Here is a 19,942-nt window from a genome sequence, read left to right as displayed (position 1 = left end):
AACTGTGCTGTAGATAGTTTTGGAGGAACCTTCTACATTATGTGGTTTCCAAACTCCAAAAGCATGCATGATGCTGATTGACCTCTGCAAATTACCGGTAGGAGTGAGTCTGAGTGCGAATTGTTGGTTGCGCTCTTGCGGCCCCCATGAGAATGTGGACGGATGGAGACGTAGTTTCCGCGCGCATGTTTGTGCGTGTGCCAGTCCCTGCTTTATTCGGCATGTGAATCAGGAAGTGCACTCACTTCTGTCTCTCTCTTTTTGCTTTCTCTCTCACTCACTCACTTTTAGTCCATGTTACTTTTTTCTACTGTAGACCGCTCGAAAATGGGACTAAGCACCCCAAGATATTCTTCTTTATTTGCAATTGCGTTTTGTGCGTACCTACTTGTTACGTCGGTTTTGGTTATTTGGGTATTGATTCTTCAAGTTTTTCACCACGGTGAGTCAAAACACCTTAAATTTTTGGGTCATCAACGTTAGAGTTAAGTGTGTCATGCTCAGTAGAGAACTTTACAAACTTGATTCTTTCATAGGTCGCCAATGTAAATTTACGCGTGAATTCATACTTTGCGTTCTTTCATAATCCATTCTTGGCGACTGCAGGTGTCATTTGCATTTTACGCGCTGATCGGATTATTTTTATGCGCCATTTTTAGCGAAAATTGGTGAAGACCTAACTTCTGACTATCACGATAGAACACCACATTGTAGTTAGTCAGCATGACGCTTTTGTGCAGGGTGTTGTTTTGTTCAGCTGGAGGTTGGGCGAGTTACCACAGTTCACAATGGCTGTCCACGATGGCAAAATAAACAAATCTTCTGCAAGAAAACAAGAGCAATATGTCAAGAAAATCCTACTAGAGCAATTGATTTTCATTATTGGGATTAGTCAGAGTCACTTACAGGTTGTGTGCTGATTTTGCTGAGGAGTCAATAAGTTAATATGTGTGCAAAGGTTGTGTCGATGATTAAGTAAAGCTTTCCTTCAAGAGAACCCATGTGTCTATGTGTCTAGATCAACCCATTGCCTTTGCCTCCTACTATGGCAATCACATGGTGCTGCAGAAGTCTCCGGAGAGAGCCATTCTGTGGGGTTACGGCAGGCCTGAAGGTGCCCAGGTCACAGTCTACTTGTCAGGACCGATGAAATACAACAGCTCACCAGTCACTGTGCAGAATGGTAAATGTAGCTTGTTGATGTTGTGCGGGAGGTTCGATACAAACATCCACAGGGCTGTGATTGGAAGAAAAATAAAGATCTAATAAACCTGATCCTGATAGACACAAAAACATGCAGTATGCAAATCGCTTGAAACTATTTATAAGAAAAAGAAAACCTGATTCACCTGATCTTAATGAACATGCAGTACGCAAATCGCTGGAGACGAATTATTCTTTTATTTTTGAGCCAACCCCTGCAGACACAAATGAATAAGGAATTTACAATTTCTGTTTCTGACTTTGCAGGCTCCATTTTAATATTTTTATTTTATCTTGCTGTTTGCTTTGTGATTGAGCCGCACCACCAGTGGTTCGGCTGGGAGGAAAACAGCAGGCTCGGGAGAAAATTGATTCTTGGGGATTTGTGAACTCGCAAATACCAATGATAGGAGAGACACAATAACGTATACAGTATTTTCTATACATTATATGCCTGCGTTATGTGTGTGCAATTTTCAAATATGCTTACGGAGTTAAAATTGCATTTCAATAACTGGATACTTAAAGCATATGTGAGTGGTAAAAACATTTTTATAAAAAATGCCTTAGCGTGTGGGTCTGAAATGTATCACATGCAATGAATGTGGCAAAACCGGTAAAGCCTAATTGTCCACTATGACATCTGCAGGCATCTGGCGAGTCACCCTGGACCCCATCGAGGCCGGCGGTCCCTACAACGTGACTGCAACACTTCAGAACAGTCCGGCCACTCTGATGGATGTGCTGTTTGGCGACGTTTGGCTTTGTAGTGGTCAGAGCAACATGTACTTTGAAATGTCTAAGGTCAGCAAAAAAACAAATAAGTGAATCCTGTGACACATAAATCACCAAGTGAAATACACGTGGGGCATTTTTATAGCATTTATGGCACCTCATTTTTACAAACACATTCCAACAAATATATTTTAATGAGCGAGTGTAATAGTAATCAATAAAATAATATACTGCACTGTGAAACAGGGAACCCAGAATACAACTGAAATACACGAGATTTCGTCCATCATAAGAGTTAAGGGGATTTGCTGTCATATCTATAAATCAAGATAATACAATCTGTTGAAAAACTACAAGTATGGCGGTAAATGAGCTTGTCTGAGCAGATTCTTTATCTGGGTGCCTTGTACGATTATACTCGGTTAGATATTCAAAATGATTTTTTTACTTCCCATTAGATTTTCAATGCATCCAAGGAACTTGCTCTTGCGTCCAAGTATCCTCACGTGAGACCTTTTATGGTTGCTTTGAAGACGAGTGACACAGAGTTGACTGATCTGATTGGAGTAACGCTCCCGTGGTTTGTGCCTGAAGCAAGTAAGCAAGTTTTTTTGTTTGTCGATATTATGATCCAAATACTGCTATTGAGAAGGTAATACATTTCCAGGTGGTCTGTCTCAGTTCTCCGCAGTGTGTTGGCTCTTTGGACGCTACATGTACAAGCACCTGAACTACCCGATAGGACTGGTGGAGACCAGTTGGGGGGGCACGCCCGTCGAAGCCTGGTCATCTTTACGAGCACTTCAGAAATGTGGACTGGACCAAAATGAAAAGTATAGGTATAGACACAGACTACTTGAGGACTGGAACCATTTTGTGCTTGGGGACCACTAGTCTAAACAGGTGTAAAAATCTTTGGACTCAGTTCACAGACTGACAACTCTGTCCTGTGGAATGCGATGATCCACCCACTGCTTAACATGACAATCAAAGGAGCCCTCTGGTACCAAGGTAACGTGCGTGGTCACAACCTACTCTGACTTTGCAATCAAGAAGATATTTGACTTTTTGTTTTTAGGTGAAAGAAATTCAAATTATCATCAAAACGAATACAACTGTTCGTTCCCTGCCATGATTGATGACTGGAGGATGGCATTTCACCTGGGCTCAGGTGGGCAGACTGCCATGGACTTTCCCTTTGGATTTGTACAGGTACTTTAAAGACCAATGTGTAACAGGTAATTGTTTGATTTAAAATGGTCCAAATCCTAGTCAAGTTTATTTGTATAGCCCTAAATCACAAACAGTCTCAAAGGGCTTCACATAGCCAAAATTGACAATTATTCTCAAAGCATCCCCTGATCTTAAGCTCCCAAAAGGGCAAGGAAAAACTCAAAAAAACCCTGCCAGGGGAAAATGAGAAACCTTGAGAAGGGACCACAGATGGAAGGATCCCCCTTTCAGGATCACCAGGTTAGCCTGGCCTCTCAGTATCCCTCAATGAAAGCAAACTGATATTTGTGTTGAATCAAAAAAAAAACATTTGCAACATTTGTATTTACTTTGGAACTGCACTGATCAACAATTTTGCCAATTTTCTGACATTTCGGACAAAACCAGTAACTAGATCACAACTGCAACATTTTCTGCCCTGTCAATCAGAAATAATTCCTTGTTTTAAAGGGATGGATGTTAAAATGTATTTTAAAAATCACATCCATCTATTTATTGCCATAATAGAAGAAAGAATCTTAAAATAATTGATAGTTAGAGCCTCATTATTATTTCTTTGGCCAGGGACAACTTTGTCATTATTTTTTTCAAGTGCCTTTTTAGACAGTGATAATTTCTCTCTTATGCTAGCTGTCCACCAACATAAAAGGCTCCACGGATGACGGCTTTCCAAACATCCGCTGGCACCAGACGGCTGACAAAGGCTTTGTCCCAAACTCTCGTCTGCAAAGGACCTTCATGGCTGTGGCTTTGGATTTGCCGGATGAAACTTCACCGTATGGCACGTAAGAAAACAGTATGGGTGTATACTCAGGTGACTCACACGGAGTAAATTAGCGGTGTGACGATTCATCAATCAATCAATTATCAAATAAAGCAATAATTATTTTGAGACTCAAATAATCATTTGGGATTGAAATGAGAACTTTTTTTTTTAAATTGCTCCATCAAATAGTCAACAAAATAATTGCAGGATTAATCAATTATCATTTACAGTATTTCACACACAGTATGCATGCGTGCAGAATCCACCCTCGTGATAAGCAGGACGTAGCATACAGACTGACACTCGGAGCACGAGCGGTGGCCTACAATGAAAAGGATGTGGTCTTCCTTGGACCTTTCCCTAAAAAAATACTGTCCACTCCGATGTATGTCAACATTACCTACGACCAGGCAGTCGCTGTCAAGTCATCAAAAGACATCTTTGAGGTAATAAACATTGACATGGCCGGGCTTACATTGACTTTACTGTTTAGAAAACCTGCAGCAGCCTAAGGCTAGTGATTCCCAGCACTGCCCTAAACAATGTATTTATAATTTGATAAATTGGCTCAAACAAGTGAGTTATCTCACCTATAAACTGTTTTTCCTCCAAGATTTGCTGCTCACAGTCACAGGGCCCATGTGGGCCCAAGTCCCAGTGGGTTCCGGCTCCCATCGTCCAATGGTCTTCCACCAGCATCCAGATAGCAGCCAATGTCTGCGATGTAGCAGCACTACGATATGCGTGGAAAGACTGGCCATGTGATTTCAAAGCATGTCCCGTTTACGGCGCAAAAACTGCATTACCTGCGCCCCCTTTCATTTTTGATCGCTATCAAGTTAATACCTCTGGCTCAACAGATAACAACCAATCTTTTTGGAAAGATGTTTTATAAATCCCTATAAATTAGCTGCTGAGGTGTACGGTGTACTATGCATAAAATTCTGATGATGTTTTTGAAAAACACTGACAATGATTGCCATGATCCTAAGACTGCATGAGGTCCATGTTTTTATTTAAACGAACACTTTACCACACAAGTCACTGTCATTTACACAATTTGAACAAATAAAAAGGTCAATATTGAGCGACTGTTTTTTTTGTCACAAAAATAAACAATCTTTTCTGCATTTGTCATCCTTGTCTTGTCAATTCTTATGACCTTCAAAGCCTTTTAGGAACCGAAATTCAGGAGCTGAAGTAGGAAGTTGACGGCTTCACAGATGTAGTGGTCAGGTGCGACGCACTAGAACAATGCAATGTCTGTGCTAAAAGACAGAAATAAAATATTAAGAGCTGAGAAATATTTAATAGTCATTACAGTCTTTTATAATTACGGCAAAAAGTATAGTTACAGGTCTATAAGAATAGGTATTTTCAAAACAACTATTTGTTCTATTATTAAGGCACCCTGTCATCAGTAATCAGAACCACTCTGACATGTTCCTTCCAATGACTTTTTAAATTGTAAAAAAGCAATTTTGTAAGGCTATTTTCAAGGTTGACTTGAAATGGTAATAAGGTCATAAGTAGCCTTCAAATTATGTAGAAAATTATTGAAAATCCCATTACTTTAAAATCAACATTTGGCAACCAAACCTGGGATTTGCTCCAGCTTGTCATTAAAGCGTCGGTGTCGCTGATAGGCCTCAAAGTTGATGGAAGCGTCGTCCTCTGACAGGCTGTGAGGATTCTGGCCATCGCCCGGGCGACACACTTCAAAACGTATCCATCGGTAGCTATGAGGACATAAGACAGCAAAACTTAAGGAATTTACAAGATGGGAACCACAGAATACAAAACATTAGGAGCATAAAAATTATTTATATGTTATGTACTTGTTACACTTCCGTGCACCAGGACAACTTTGAATGAGATTCTGGATGGTGGGATGTGAGAAGCCAAAAAAGTCTGCTCCAGATGGCACAATTGGGGCAACGGCCTTGGAACTGAAATAGAAAGAAAAAAGGTGATATCGTGGAAGTGTCAAAGCTAATTCGGCTTTCAACTGAACTTTACAAGTAAAAAAAAAAAAGACATCACAGACAAATCTTGCAATACCCAATCTCAGTGCACATCTGAGGCAAGTGGATGTGTACTTTTCTTGTTCTTAGTTTTGAAGATTGTTTAGTATTGTACCTGACTGATGCGATGGCCTTGAGTAGGTTGGAGTGGCACGTCAGGGCCGAGGAGGCCACGATGGCATTCTGGGGATCGTCCTCAGGTACAATCTCAAACTAAGCCAAAACAACCGGGAAAAAAATTACTACGTCCCCTCCAATTTTGACTTAGCACCCATGTTTATGGGATGCAGGAAGAAGCCTGACTTCCCAGAGAAAATTGTAAAATCCATAACACTGTTTTTGTTCTCATAGCAGACTACATTATTTACAAATGTATCACATTCTTAACCAAGTTTTTCCAAAGATAATATAGCAGTGCTTTTAATGTATATGGAATCATTTTAAATGATGGCCTTTGTTAGTTTTGTTGACTTTGTAAGGCTCTTTGGACACTAAAAAACCCCCACTAACAAATCATTTGGGTTGTACAGGTGTACCTCCGCGCCATACCTGCGGTCCGCTTCCTCCATCTTTGATTTGGCATGTGTAGAGGCACTGCAGCTCAGGGTTTTTCATGCTGGCAAAGACCCGGGTGCTGCAGAAGCCCACCGGGTAGATGGCACATTCGTCATGGAAAAACATTCGGTCTGTGATGATCTGAGGGGGAAGTAGGGAAATGTTTGCTTTTGCCTACACGCCGGCGCAGTGTCTCGTGTGACTTGACCTACCTCGCCCAAGCTGTACAACGTTAAGCCGCCCAACACGATGGGGAAGACGGGACGACCGCAGGAGTCAAGCGGGATGGGTTGCACGAGCTTACGGGAACCATCAGCCAGTTTTCGCTTCTTTGCCATTTTCTTCGGAACTAAGAATGATGAAATTATTGTCAACTTTTTGATACTGATGAAGTCACCCAAATAATTCAAAAAAGCACTCACGCTCATCCTTTCCATTCTCTCTGCCCCGCTCTTTGCGCTCCTTCTTGGGTTTTTTAAGCTGCCCCTCGTCCACAGCCGACGCCACTGATGTGAGCATGTGCGTCCCGCACAGGCTGGGTGGTGCTCCGGGACCGGAGCTCGCCGGGGGAGGCGGCACGGCGGGATGAGTGGTCGAGCTGGGCGTGGGCAGGAAGTCACCCTCTGACAGGGACTGGTAGTGCAACAGCAACAATCTGGGCATATGGAGGACAGGTTTGAGAAAGTTGGAACATGCTCTTTGGGTGTCATGATGACACATTTTTAAGCTAACAATCTAAAATACTATTATTATTATTTGAAACAATAATAGAATAATAAATAATCCAGTGTATTTACATACTGGCGCTCTTCCTTGGCTCTTAAAAATTTCTCTTCTAGATGGGCAACTTCGTCATGCAACGCTGCGTTTTCCTGTGAGGGAATGACAACTGTCACATACACTACCATTCAAAAAAGTTTGAGGTCATCCAGACAATTTAGTGTTTTTCATAAAAACGAACAAAATTGCACAAGGGTTTTCAAATCATTCATTAGCCTTCTAAAATTAGCAAACACAATGTACCATTAGAACACTGGAGGGATGGTTGCTGGAAATGGGCCTTAATAAACCTGTGTAGATATTGCATTAAAAAACAGATGCAAGTCTTAAAGCAACTCACAAATATCATGGCTCGTGCTGCTTTGCGTAGTCGGAGGTACTTCAACCGATACTTTTCATTCATTTTTTTCCGCGCACCTCTCCTCATCTTGGCTTTGTTCTCCGAGGAGATTGCAGGGGACGGAAAAGGGGCAACAGCGGGGGCGGCCCCGGATCCCGAAGCAGAAACGGTGTTCTGCTGCGGTGTGCCCAGGAAGGCCTGAGCGGTGAAGGCCTTTAGGGCCTGCTGCCGCTCAACATCTGTCTGAGGGAGAAGACAGTGAACACCGGCAGACTCTTGCAGTGGCAACACTCTCAAAACGATAGATAAAACCAAAAACTAAAATGGAAATGGTGAAAACATAACTGATGCTATGTAAACACAAAAAAAGAGTTTGACTAAATTGGTTTGACTGGGGATCATAGCTGCAAGTATGCTTGAATGTTTACAAAATCCCACAACAAACAAGTACCAATGGGATTTTTGACTGCAGAACAAAAAGCATTGAAGTAATTACATAAGTAGCTGCAATATAATTCTAATATTTGAACGCAGTCACTATTGCATTACTGCCCCTCGTTCAACTCACCAGCAATGCAAAGACTCCATTTCTGTTTTCAATCCTCTTGAATCTCTTGCTGCCTTTTTGTGTCTGAAACATAACGTGAAACTGAGGCAGACACATGGAGGCTAGGGCTGCATCAGGCCTTCAGTTTACTAAAAACTGGCTTGTGCAGATCAAAACAAAGGTGCCTGCACCATCATGTCGAACCCCCAGTTCTGATAACTATGGTGATGTGAAAGGACGGAAGCGATGCTAAATTAACTCAAAATGAAGAATGTGTAGCATCAAATGAACAAAAAGAGTGAATGTACTCTTAAGTGTGAAGTCCCGCTTACCTCGCGATACATGACAGCTTCCAGACTTGACTTTGCACTGCCAACATAGCAAAACGGAAATGCAATTTCTGCAACATGCTTAATCTTATTTAAAATAATTGATTCTTGACCATCAATGTCAAATAATATGTGATAATAATTGCCCATACTTGGACTGAACAAGCCCCCGGTCAATGATTCTTTGCTTGATCTCTTTAATGTGCATGGGATGTCCAGCTTCCTCCAAAACTATCTACAGTATGTGTAGAACACAAAATAAAGAAATAATCCAAGTGCGTTAACCTTAATCTGTTAACCATTAAAAAAAAATGCAAATGGGAAAGCACCAACCTGAGCAGCATCAAGCCAGGTGAGGTTTGGCTTTTCTGCAATTTCACTGGATGGTTCACTGCAAAAGGGAGTTGGGGTTTCATCGATACAATTACTTTTCATGTCACCTTAACCTCAATTACAACAAACCTCTCCATCGTATCAGCCGTTCCAGACAGACCAGCGATGCTATCCAAAGATGGAAATAGAGAGTAGCTCCCTTGCCCGTCAGGCTCCATCTCTGACTCAAATGTGTTGAGTGACTCCATCTTGTGAGCACAACAAAGAAACAAGCCTGTCAATAATTTGGGACAAAATACGGGCAGAAACAGACTCACCTTTTTAGGAAATAAACTAACACTTATGCTTTTGTGCTGTGCGTTGAGAGTAGTTGTTTAGTTCATTGTTTACATGCAGCTAAAAGGCTAACGTTAGCAAAACCGAGCGTAGCAAACTCGCGCAAGCGGGGTGGTAACTCTTACGGTTTCGGAGCAAAAAACATAATGTGTCTCTGTGTCTCAGAGTCATTTGTTGCCAATAAGCTTTCTTTTTCATTCAATTTGCTGCAAAGAATTTCTCCGTCGTTTCCGCATTTCTTTGTCTTCTACTCCCAAATTAAACTTTGCTAGCAGACTTATGAAGCATTACCGCCATCTCCAGTCTTACCGTGTGAATTACATTTACTAGTGATCCGTTGCTCGTGCGTACTTGATGTAGAAAACTGGGAGCTTTTTATAATTATATATATAATTTCTGTGTCCATTCATTGTTATGCAAATATGAATATGTCATCTGCTGTGGGCATTTAGTGGTCTTCTGCAGTGAACAATGCAGATTACAGGAACTTGTTAAAACTAGGACATAAAAATAAAAATAACATTTGTGATGTACCTTTTGAGTACTTTTTTCATCATATCAGATACTGTATATAGTGAGAGAGATGTTGATGATACGTATGTTACTTTCAAATGGTTTCCTCTGGTTGGCTAAAACTAAAACCAGCGGAGGTGACGTTCTAAAAATGTGAAATACTAGCAAAAGATAGAGTTTATGCAAGATTGCATCATGTCACAGCACGACACTGGGGGTGACATTTTGAGAGACGACAAGTACTAATTTGTTTCAAAGATGGTTAATTATACATTTTTAGCCATCTTTTGCATGTTCCCACATTTAGTTTTCTTCCTTCAAAAGGTATTCACTTTGAGGTTCAACAAATTAAAAAGTAGAATATTATGTTTGCTTCCAAAACTTGTAATGTTGTTTCCAGTATATAATAAAGAAACAGAAGCAGTCATTGAGAAGATCCTTTATTGTGTCATTTCCCAACAACATGAAAAAAGTATGTGCTGTGTTCCCACTCTTAATAACAATTGAGCTGGCCATAGTTTAACATCACTCTCGTCACTCTATTTCCTGGCAGGTAGTATTCCAGCAGTTTGGCGCCGACTGAGAAATAAAGGTACGCTGAGAGAGAGAAAAAACAGTTTCATACAACCTCAAATTGGGTAACATTACATTAAAACAAAATACTAGTCATTAATTGTACTAAGTTCATTTTGTTTTTCCTTATTTAATCACTTCACAGGTTTCTTTTATATCAAACAAATGGTTTTAGGTTATTCACCTGACATGTTTCGGCGGTTTCTTCCGCCTTCATCAGACACTCTGATGAAGGCGGAAGAAACCGCCGAAACATGTCAGGTGAATAACCTAAAACCATTTGTTTGATATAAAAGAAACCTGTGAAGTGATTAAAATACTAGTCATATTTTAATGGAAGGCATGACTAACAAAACATCTTTTCATGACAACTAGTGTTTCTCACCATAATACTCAAAAACTGCATCAACCTTTGACCCGATGAGAGGAAAGTCAGTAGCAATTAATCGCGGATACCCAGGGTCCATTTGGTTTGAAGCCTCATCATAGCTGTGATAAAGCAGAGAGAGAAAATAAACGGTTGCGTCAATGTTCAACCACAAACACTTTGTGATTATAAGGGATTGAACAGAACGGATGAAAGAAAAATATTTTATATTGTATTTTTGCTTGTGCTAACAGTCCCCCCCCCACACACACACACCCATGCTCTAAATTTTAACTGTATTTTAATACACTTTTTTAAGACATTGTTTAGACACCCCCCCCCCCCCCCCCCCATACCTCCCCAAAAATGCGTTTGCATTGTCTTTTGACTGGAATTTGAAATCAAAATCAAAAGTTGTATATCTTATTATTGGATTATGCACTCACCTCCAATACTCTGTATTCACAAAAAATAATGTTTTTCCAGTCTCTACCACGTAGACGGCTGCATCCACCTTACTGACAGTGGAAGGCAGGCCCAGGCTGGTTAGCGGTTTTGGATAACCTGGTATTATTGTCTTTGGAATGGAATATATGCCCCACACCTGATTACCTGGAGAGAAAGAAGCGCTAGAGATAAATTTATTTCGCATACAATATGTAACCACAATTTCATGACTTTTACCCTCAAAGAGAAAAACTGTGTCTTTGTTTTCGGCCTCATATGCAGCGTCAACAGTGTTGATCGGTGGCCATTTTGTGCTCACTTTAGTAAAACGGATTTCTGGGAATGAGGCACTCTTCCTCCAGTAGTATCTGGGGAGGTATTTAAACGTAAAGATGAAGTACTCTGATGCTTTACAAACAGAAGGGAAAAAAAGTTACCCATTTTTGAAGAAGTAGTAGTCTCCCCTGATGGATGTGGTGGCATCAAATACCAAATCGGGGTTGCATTGCTCATCACGAGGGTTTGGAAGAGGGTCTTGCGGGTCTTCTGTTGGATCCTCCGGCTCTGGTTCAGATCGTTGTACGGGTTCGGGGACTTTTGTTGGATCTTGTGTGCGGCTACCTGGGAGATGGAGAGCAATGCAAAACTCCATCATATAAAACCGGGCCTCCCTGTATTGAACCAAACTCTATATTAAATACAAAATGTGAGAAAGACAATCCAGTTGTGGTGCTACCCTGTTGCCGTTGTTTCTATTGCATGGATCTATCCACTGGAGAAACCCCGATGCTTTAACAGTGATTATTAATCATAAAATAAGTCACATTTATTTGACTTGAACACACCATAGAGCGCCTGAATCTCTTGCCTATCATCATCTGGCAGCTTGTAGTCGTCTGTGTTGACATACTTATAAGTGGGGAACATCAGCGCACCCCTGTCTCTGGAATGGTCCAATCCCAAAGCGTGGCCGAACTCGTGTGCGGCCACCAGGAACAGATTCACACCTGTACTCAGGAAGGATAACAAGGCAAACAGAATTATTATTATTATTGTAATGACTCGGTGCTGCACTCCGCTTCAATGTTCCATGGAGAAGTGCGGTACCTCTTTGGTCTAGTGTCCATTCTTCATCATCATCAAAGTGTGTGTCCCCTCCTTGATTCAGCCCCGGAGAGTTTGCGTGAGCTAAGACTCTACCCGGCCCGTCAAAAGGATTAAAGTCCCCATGAGCTTCATTAAAATAAACAAAGAGGATTAGAAAAGTACTCGTAAATGTGTGTAGGTACACCTTCTTCCATCTGGACTTACATCCACCCTTAAAGACGATCACGATATCCGCAGTGCCATCGTCGATCTGCTTGAAGTCTAGTGGGATGACGTCGCTGTAGAGTTGGAAGGCTTTACCGATGATGTCATCCACCTGTTTCTGGCTCAAATCCGGTGTGTATTGAGTGATCCTGTTCAAATCACATGGAATCATTCATCACAACACAAAAACCAAAGAAGTGGAGATAGGGATATTTTACAAAGTATTTTCGTCACATATTTACAGTGTATGGGATTTTGGCAGACCGTGGTCTGCCAGTCGTGAAATTAACTCATTGAATGAATTATGATTTTAATATATTTTTAAAAGCACCTCCGTCAGTTGTGGCACAACTACTGTATGTGTGTGATAGTGGTTACATGGATACATGTGGAAGGGGGTCACCAAGTGCCCAATTTACAGAGGTCAACTTTACATCACCTCCAAGCGGACTTGCAGTTCCTTATGAATGAAAATAGGTCCTCTAGTGTCAGTATTCTGGTCAATGAAACCGATTGGAAATTGTTTTGGTCAAAAACCAAAACACCACACCACTATTCTAATTTGCAACAGACTAGTACTAGTACTAGCCAAGCTCTGCTTAGTCTGACTATTAGCGATCATCCAACTTTACCTGTAAGTTATAAGTTTCTTAGTCCATTTGGGTATCCCAGGAAAGTGTCCATAGCGGCCGATGTCTGACACACCACACCTGGAAGTTTTCATGGTCTCCATCGTCTCCTTGTTCAAGACCCCCGTCACCTGTTTGCCAATATTCATATCTCATTAACTATGTTTTCTGCCCAAACACAACAAAATTTCACCAACAAAGTCATTCTAATAGGATTGGGTCCGTCATGGTTTGTACCTCCAAGCCAAAGAACGCCTGCATGGTTTCCAGATCCTCGCTGAAGTTGCTCCTAATAGAGCTTCTCCTTGTGGAGTTTCTGGTCCCGACATCATTGTAAAACTGAGCGAGATATTTCTAGCGCAAAGCAAGACACATTTAAGTATTAAACACTTTTTTTTGCCTTGCCTTTCTTGTGAGACATTTCCTGAGAAAGGCCAAATTCAAAACGGAGATAAGAATAAACAATGACGTAAGAAGACTCACCTTCAAAACAAAAAAACGCCAGCTTCACACATGTTATGTTGTTCTGATGTTTTTACGATGACTAATTTTTGCACTTGTGTGATGTCAAAAAATGAGACAGGTCCTACATATGACTATTTACAGTGGTTAACGTATTCTTACACTTAAGAATCTAAAATCAAACAGATTATTTTTATGTTATAATGTTTCTAAATTTGACCAAATTTGAAATCAACATTACCCCATAACCAATTGTTCCACTGTACGTAATCCTGTGAAGCAAATCATGAATCAGGATTATTTTATTTTTTGCAAAGGACTCCATTTTTATCAGTCAGTGCTAACCCATTTAGTAGCTCCTAGTTTTGTCAGTTTGTCTACATTATTGTAGCTTACCTCAGCCAGGTCGTGATCGTCCGGTGAAATGGTCGGAGCGACGGTCGGTGCTGCATGGCTCACTGCCAAAAAACCCACAATGAGCAACAGCGTCCATAGAACTGATCGCAGCATCATGGTTCTCCTCTTTCTGCTCTTCTTTCCTCAAAGAGTATTCAGTGTCCTATGTCATGTTCATGTCAATTATATTAAGACAAACCCACAGTGTCAGGGCTTCCTCTGATTGCTCAATAATGGAAAATCAATTTTCCCTGACCACGATAGCTGTGCAGGGAAACAGGATGTACTACATCACATCTGTTAAATCAAATAAAAAAATGAACACATTGTGGAATCTGAGTGCCACAAAACAAGAACACTGCAATCTTTTTTTTGTTGTTGACAGAGATAGCTTGTACTTCACCATAACCTTTGTTAAATAAAAAACGTAGTCCAGCTGCTTTGGTAAATAGAAGTCCAGTACTATATTGCGCTATTTGGACTCTTGAAATCTGGGGATTGGATTTTGGAGAAGTGAGTGCGTATTATATTTGACAGAACTTTTAGATGGTAGGACTATAAATCCAAACTATAGTATGAAGTTGCAGCAATAAAACTGTCTGCTTAAAGCACTGTGAATTCTCCCCATTGTCCCTCATGCGCAGCCATTTTCTTCGATTGAGCCAAGACGATTTTAGTGCCAAAGCTCCGTCCAACAATTTGGAAAAGCTCCACCGTGTTTCAGCATTTTGGGGCGCCGCGAAAGAACATACCACAGGACATGCCAACAAAGTCAGCGTGACTTGCAACACTGCTTGCTTCAGGTTGTAATTAAGACCCAACTATACACGCTCTTGCTTTAGAACATTTCTGCCATGTCATCCTCGTAAAGCTCGAGAGAGCCATGCATAGTGCTCATTACCATACCAGCTAAATATGTTCAGCCATGTGCCTCAGATGTTGGGCAGTTTAAAAGATCAAATCGAAAATCTGATCTGACAGCCATCTGAGTGAAAAATGTTAGTCCCCAGACACCTTCTAGGACTTACATTTTTATTTTTACTAAGTACAACTTGCAACAATGTGTTTCTCATGTGATGCGTCGAATCCCAGGTGATTGCTGAGCATCAACAACCAAGCCAGGAATTCGCCCTCTCCATTCCAGCAACACGCTTGTTGGCGTAGTCGTACTTATAGACTTGTGGTCCAACAAAGAAGTAGATGAACCCTGAGATAAAAAAAAAAAAAAAAAAAAACACACCTATCTTTAGGATCACAAAATTACTTTTTTTTTTTTAACAGTGATAGGTGTGACCCAATGCATTTTTGTCTTTCTTATAAATGTTTGATTTTTCAAACATATCACTAGGTAATTTTTAGTGTTTAAATAATAAATAAAATAAAAGTGTATAAATAAAAATTAGAGGGTTCCAAATCCTGCCAACTGTCTTTTAAGTGTCACAGCCCCCAGTTTGTCATTCAAACAGCTGAGTGAAGTGCAAAGGTAAAAAGTTTGATCTATGGACTAAAGTTGCATCAAAGGAGTTAATGTTTTATTATTGTGTGTGACAACAACTAAAGTGGCTTACCTTCTTTGTGAAAGGCTGCATTTATTGTTGATAAATCCGGAAAAGTAAGTCCAGGAAAGTCCTCGCTGATGTACTTGGGGTAACCAAAGTCCATGACTTTTCTGTTTTCATTGAAGCTGCAACAATAATTGAGGAAAAGAACTTATGACTCCTAAAAGCTGGTACAGACGTTGCCTGAGCAACATTTTCCATCAATATATTGTACAGAAAATGTTTGAATTGACTACCCCTTTAAACAATCATCTAAAACAACCTAGAATTCACTTTTTTTTACCTCCAATAAATGTCATGCATGAAGAAGAGGGTGCGTCCTGTTTTGGCGATGTGCACTGCGGCATCAACATCCTGCACCCAGGCAGGAAAGCCAAAGTGGCACAGAGCTCGGGGCTTTCCTTTCACGACGGAGCCTTTCACCGTCCAGAACATTGATTCTTTCACAACATATGGGAGGAAATTTGTAACATACACAATGAAAACTTTTCCGACTACAATATAATAAAAGTGATTTACCACGAATGAGGTAAGCAGTCGACCTGCGTGGCACCCAGAAAGCAGCATCAATGCTGGTTTCTATCTTGGGCATGAAGTTGGTGATCGGACCTTCTTTGATATCGTGTGCCTGATTGTGTTTGATCCAAAGATATCTGGATGGGAACAATGTGCTCGGTTTAAGGTTGATCGTAAAAAATGAGCGACAAAAATGGCCACTGCACCTGTCTTTGAAAAAGATGGTGGCATCCCCGAGTGTGGAGACGGCATCGAATGTCACATCCCGAGCACATCTGTTTTGTGTCAGTCGAGGGAATAGTCTTGAAAAGTGATCTGGGCGATCTTGGGGTGGACCTGACATGCACACGAGCAGATGTTTTAGGACCAGGTTTGAAGATTATAAATGTTGATAAGACTAATGGATGAATTTACGGTAAAGTGCATTGATATTGGTGGCATCCTCTCTGGATAGGAGGTTGGGCCCTGAGTGAGAGACTTTGTAGTTGGGGTGCATTAGTGATGCTGGGTTCCTTGAGTGTTTTAGACCCAGCATGTGGCCCAATTCATGTGCGGCCACCACAAAAAGATTCAAACCTACACAGACAAGAACAACATGAAAGAGATTGTTGTGTTTTAAGATGAAACCAGTCCCTGGCTTTTTAGGATTGAATGAGAAGAACCAACCAGATGTCCCTGTTGCTGCCCAAAGTTCATCATCATCAATGTGAATTTCTCCTGCAACATCCTGTCTTGGACCAAAAGTATGCGCCAACGAGCCACCGGGTCCATCGAATGGATATGAATCACCATGTTCTACATGATATAAACCAGAACAAAGATATACAACATATAGTACAGTTCCAAGACCGGTGCCGCAAATCCAAACCTTTCATTTGAAGAGACAATGAATGTTTTTGGTTTGTCTTGTTGATAAAGCAGTCAGTGAATAACAAAAGTGTAATTCATGTTTAAATTCTCAAACCAAACCCACCCTGGGTGACAAACTCCACCGTGATGTCAGTGTTACGGTTTTGCGAGCAGACAAATGTCAGACCGCTGGCTCGGGCCCAAATGCTGAAAGCAGATTTGAGCAGGGAGTCGACGGTGCTTCGAGGCATATCTCTGGTGTACCTGCCAATCCTGAAACATGACAAACTCTTAATTGGCTCACCATCAGAATGTGGCCCCATCACAAACTGGTTTGTAGTTTTGTGGAGTTCAGCTGGTTTTAAAGATTTCAGTTGTGCACAGTCCATCAAGCTTGTCTTCAAGAGGGTCACATCTGAAATCTATCCCTGCCTGTCTTTGAGCAAAGACCTACAGCCTGGACTGGTCGCCAGACGCAGAAGATAAACATTCATACATGTATGGACAATTTAGGACCACAATAAAATTGCAGGTACGTAATGAATGCTTTCATGCAGATTATAAAGTTCAGGTTTTGTGTTTAAGTGTTTAAAATGGATGCTTTGAATTTGACTTGGACTCTGTATGAGGTTGGTGCCACTGAACTGAAAACTTTTTCTGATCTTATTATATATTAAAATAATTGTATTGCATATTACGGCCTCCAAAGCGATTATTATATTTCAACACCCTAAAAACAATATGCGGAGCTTTTACTGTAAAGTGATTGTTTATTACAGGACTGTCATATCATAACGTATGGGTGGTATCAAGGCATTTACTCAATAAAATGTGAAATTATTTTCTATTTTCTCTTACCTGTATGTGATGAGCTTCTTGTTCCATCGTGCACCTTGGATGTGACTGCTATACTCAGCAGAATCTGGAACACCGCATCGAGGCTTCCTCATTACCTGCAGTGTGTCCCGATCCAGCCTTCCTGTTACGTTGAGCCCGAAGAACGTCTGCATGTCTTTCAACTTGGATGCAAAGGATAGGCCGCTCTGCTTCCAGCTTCCTGCAGGTTCCTCTCGCAGATCGTAGTAGTGCTTAAGGTATTCCTACAGTACATCAAAGCATATTTTCACTCGCAGAATTCGTCTGATGTCATGTACACTCAAAGATGTTTCATTAGGTATACCTGAACAGCTCTAGAATAGAAACCTGGATTTGCAACAATGACAATAGTAATAACGGTCAAATTACCCAAGTCACATGCTCAGCTGACAACATCATCAACTAGGGGAGATCTTGTAGTTTATCTGCGTAAACAAACTTTGAGCATGCCAATGTCATGAAAGGACCTAAGGAGTCTACTGTATTTCTGCTTCTGCAATGTCAAGCATATGTATGTCTACTTCAAATGTGCAGATTTAAATGGAAATGATGATTAGCCAGGAAATGGCTACATTCCAGCTTGCAAAGGAGCTCAAAAGTGCAAACGCCCCTTCTTCATGGGCAAAAATATAGACAAAAGACAGAAAACTCTGTCCATACAGGCAGGTAAATCAAACCTTGCGCTTTACTTGGCTCGACACAAAAACAGGACCCTTAGTGGGTGTGAGGTGATCAAGGGTGGCAATAAATCATACAGACTCAAAACAAACAGTTTCACAACTACCGTATTTCGGGACTACAAGTCGCTCCGGAGTATAAGTCGCACCAGTCATAAATGCATAATAATGACGAAGAAAAAACACATGTATGTCGCACCGAAGTATAAGTCGCATTTTTCGGAGAAATTTATTTGACAAAATCCAACACCAAGTACAGACATGAATAGGCAACAACAAGTTGAACGATACGGTATGCTAACGTTACATAAACACATAAATGAGGAACTGAGAACATGCCTGACGTAGCATATTAAGAGTTATTCAAATAACTATAACATAAATAACAAGTTTATTGAACCAGCCGTGTCACTCCAAATCATTAAATCCAATGACATCTTCGTCCTCTGTGTCACTTATGAACAACTCCGTTAACCCCGGAAGTATAAGATGCAGCCTTCCTCTTCTACGTGGCTTACATCAGACTCATCGTCAGTTGCAGTTCCAATTATTCCACAGGCCTAGAGTGCCCTCATGCGGTTTAGTGTGAAAATAATGTGAAATTATATAATGTATTAATCATTTCCCACATAAGTCGCTCCCTAAGTCCTAACTATGAAAAAAAACTGTGACTCATAGTCCGGAAAATACGGTAAGTGACTCACTCAGGAAACTAAGCTAAATAATTTATAACTGTGAATATTTATATATTGTCTCAATGGTCTGTCAAATTGCTTCTTGACGTGAAGTGAGTTGAGTATGCTGCCTCAATGTGGCGCTTGATCATATTTTGCTCCCAAGTCAAAGTACAAAACCAGCCAAAAGATGGCTCGTATCTAGAAAAAGTTTGGTCGTATCTCAACGCATTGCTGTTTAAATGACATCACCACATTCAGACATACAGGAAATCGTGAGTTTTAACACATTTTCTCTTCAGGCACCATTGCATGAAAAGTAAATGAATAAGAAATGTGCTTAAGTATGGGAAAAAAATAATTTAGAGAGAACAGCATTTACTTACCTCTTATATGTCCCTTGATTTGCAACATATTTCACAAAAACAATGGTTTTGTTATTACCAAAAGCAAAATTGTAGGGTAAATTTCATACAGTCCTGTCAAGTGCATCTTAACTCCAACTTACTGTGGCCGTTTTCAAGTCAGCGTGTTCAGTAGGGGAAAGAGAGGTGGCTTCCTGCGGCATGGACGTGGGTGCCGCCAAACCCGGGGCGGCTATGAATGAAAGCAAAACCCAGATGGAGAGCACCATGACGTTCATTTGAGCACACAGAGATGCCACTTGTGCTTAATGAGGCTTTTAAACTCTTCTACGACTCGACCAGCCTCAGATCTTACTTGCAACAAGGGAGGAGTTGGTGAGGCAAGAAGCCAAGGAGAACAAAGCCACAACATTTGAACTATATCGATATTGCAGTAAATCATGTCACTTTCTATGATGATATGGCCAGCAATAAACGTGCGTTAAATGTAAATGATTAAAGATATCTTATATAAATTCTGACCTTAAATATATTGTGACTCACAATA

The 19,942-nt window shown here is 40.8% G+C and overlaps 2 protein-coding genes across 2 annotated transcripts; one reads left to right on the top strand and one right to left on the bottom strand.

The window, feature by feature from the left end:
* Positions 1-205: 205 nt before the first annotated feature.
* On the top strand, positions 206-5,024 carry LOC125971996 (sialate O-acetylesterase). The gene is made up of 10 exons (XM_049725218.2): positions 206-442; positions 1,019-1,183; positions 1,853-2,007; positions 2,397-2,535; positions 2,606-2,777; positions 2,864-2,949; positions 3,017-3,150; positions 3,802-3,956; positions 4,197-4,383; positions 4,551-5,024. The coding sequence occupies exons 1-10, from the start codon at positions 295-297 to the stop codon at positions 4,830-4,832; spliced, it is 1,623 nt and encodes a 540-aa protein (XP_049581175.1). The 5' UTR covers positions 206-294; the 3' UTR covers positions 4,833-5,024.
* tbrg1 (transforming growth factor beta regulator 1) lies at positions 4,936-19,719 on the bottom strand. Its single transcript, XM_049725123.2, has 36 exons — positions 19,539-19,719; positions 17,662-17,903; positions 16,928-17,076; positions 16,621-16,749; positions 16,369-16,530; positions 16,161-16,290; positions 15,958-16,091; positions 15,722-15,878; positions 15,448-15,563; positions 14,994-15,086; positions 13,880-14,025; positions 13,259-13,375; positions 13,025-13,152; positions 12,393-12,541; positions 12,189-12,314; positions 11,927-12,088; positions 11,519-11,702; positions 11,319-11,449; positions 11,081-11,246; positions 10,653-10,756; positions 10,224-10,291; positions 9,163-9,216; positions 8,975-9,093; positions 8,846-8,903; positions 8,665-8,747; positions 8,516-8,552; positions 8,205-8,267; positions 7,637-7,879; positions 7,318-7,388; positions 6,939-7,171; positions 6,729-6,865; positions 6,511-6,657; positions 6,077-6,174; positions 5,776-5,886; positions 5,537-5,676; positions 4,936-5,205 (listed from the first exon to the last, which is right to left on the bottom strand). The coding sequence occupies exons 1-36, from the start codon at positions 19,671-19,673 to the stop codon at positions 5,126-5,128; spliced, it is 4,602 nt and encodes a 1,533-aa protein (XP_049581080.2). The 5' UTR covers positions 19,674-19,719; the 3' UTR covers positions 4,936-5,125.
* Positions 19,720-19,942: the final 223 nt, after the last annotated feature.

This window comes from Syngnathus scovelli, chromosome 7, assembly GCF_024217435.2.
Source record: "Syngnathus scovelli strain Florida chromosome 7, RoL_Ssco_1.2, whole genome shotgun sequence".
In the NCBI taxonomy this organism is placed as follows: Eukaryota; Metazoa; Chordata; class Actinopteri; order Syngnathiformes; family Syngnathidae; genus Syngnathus; species Syngnathus scovelli.
This window is presented reverse-complemented; position numbering and strand designations above follow the sequence as displayed.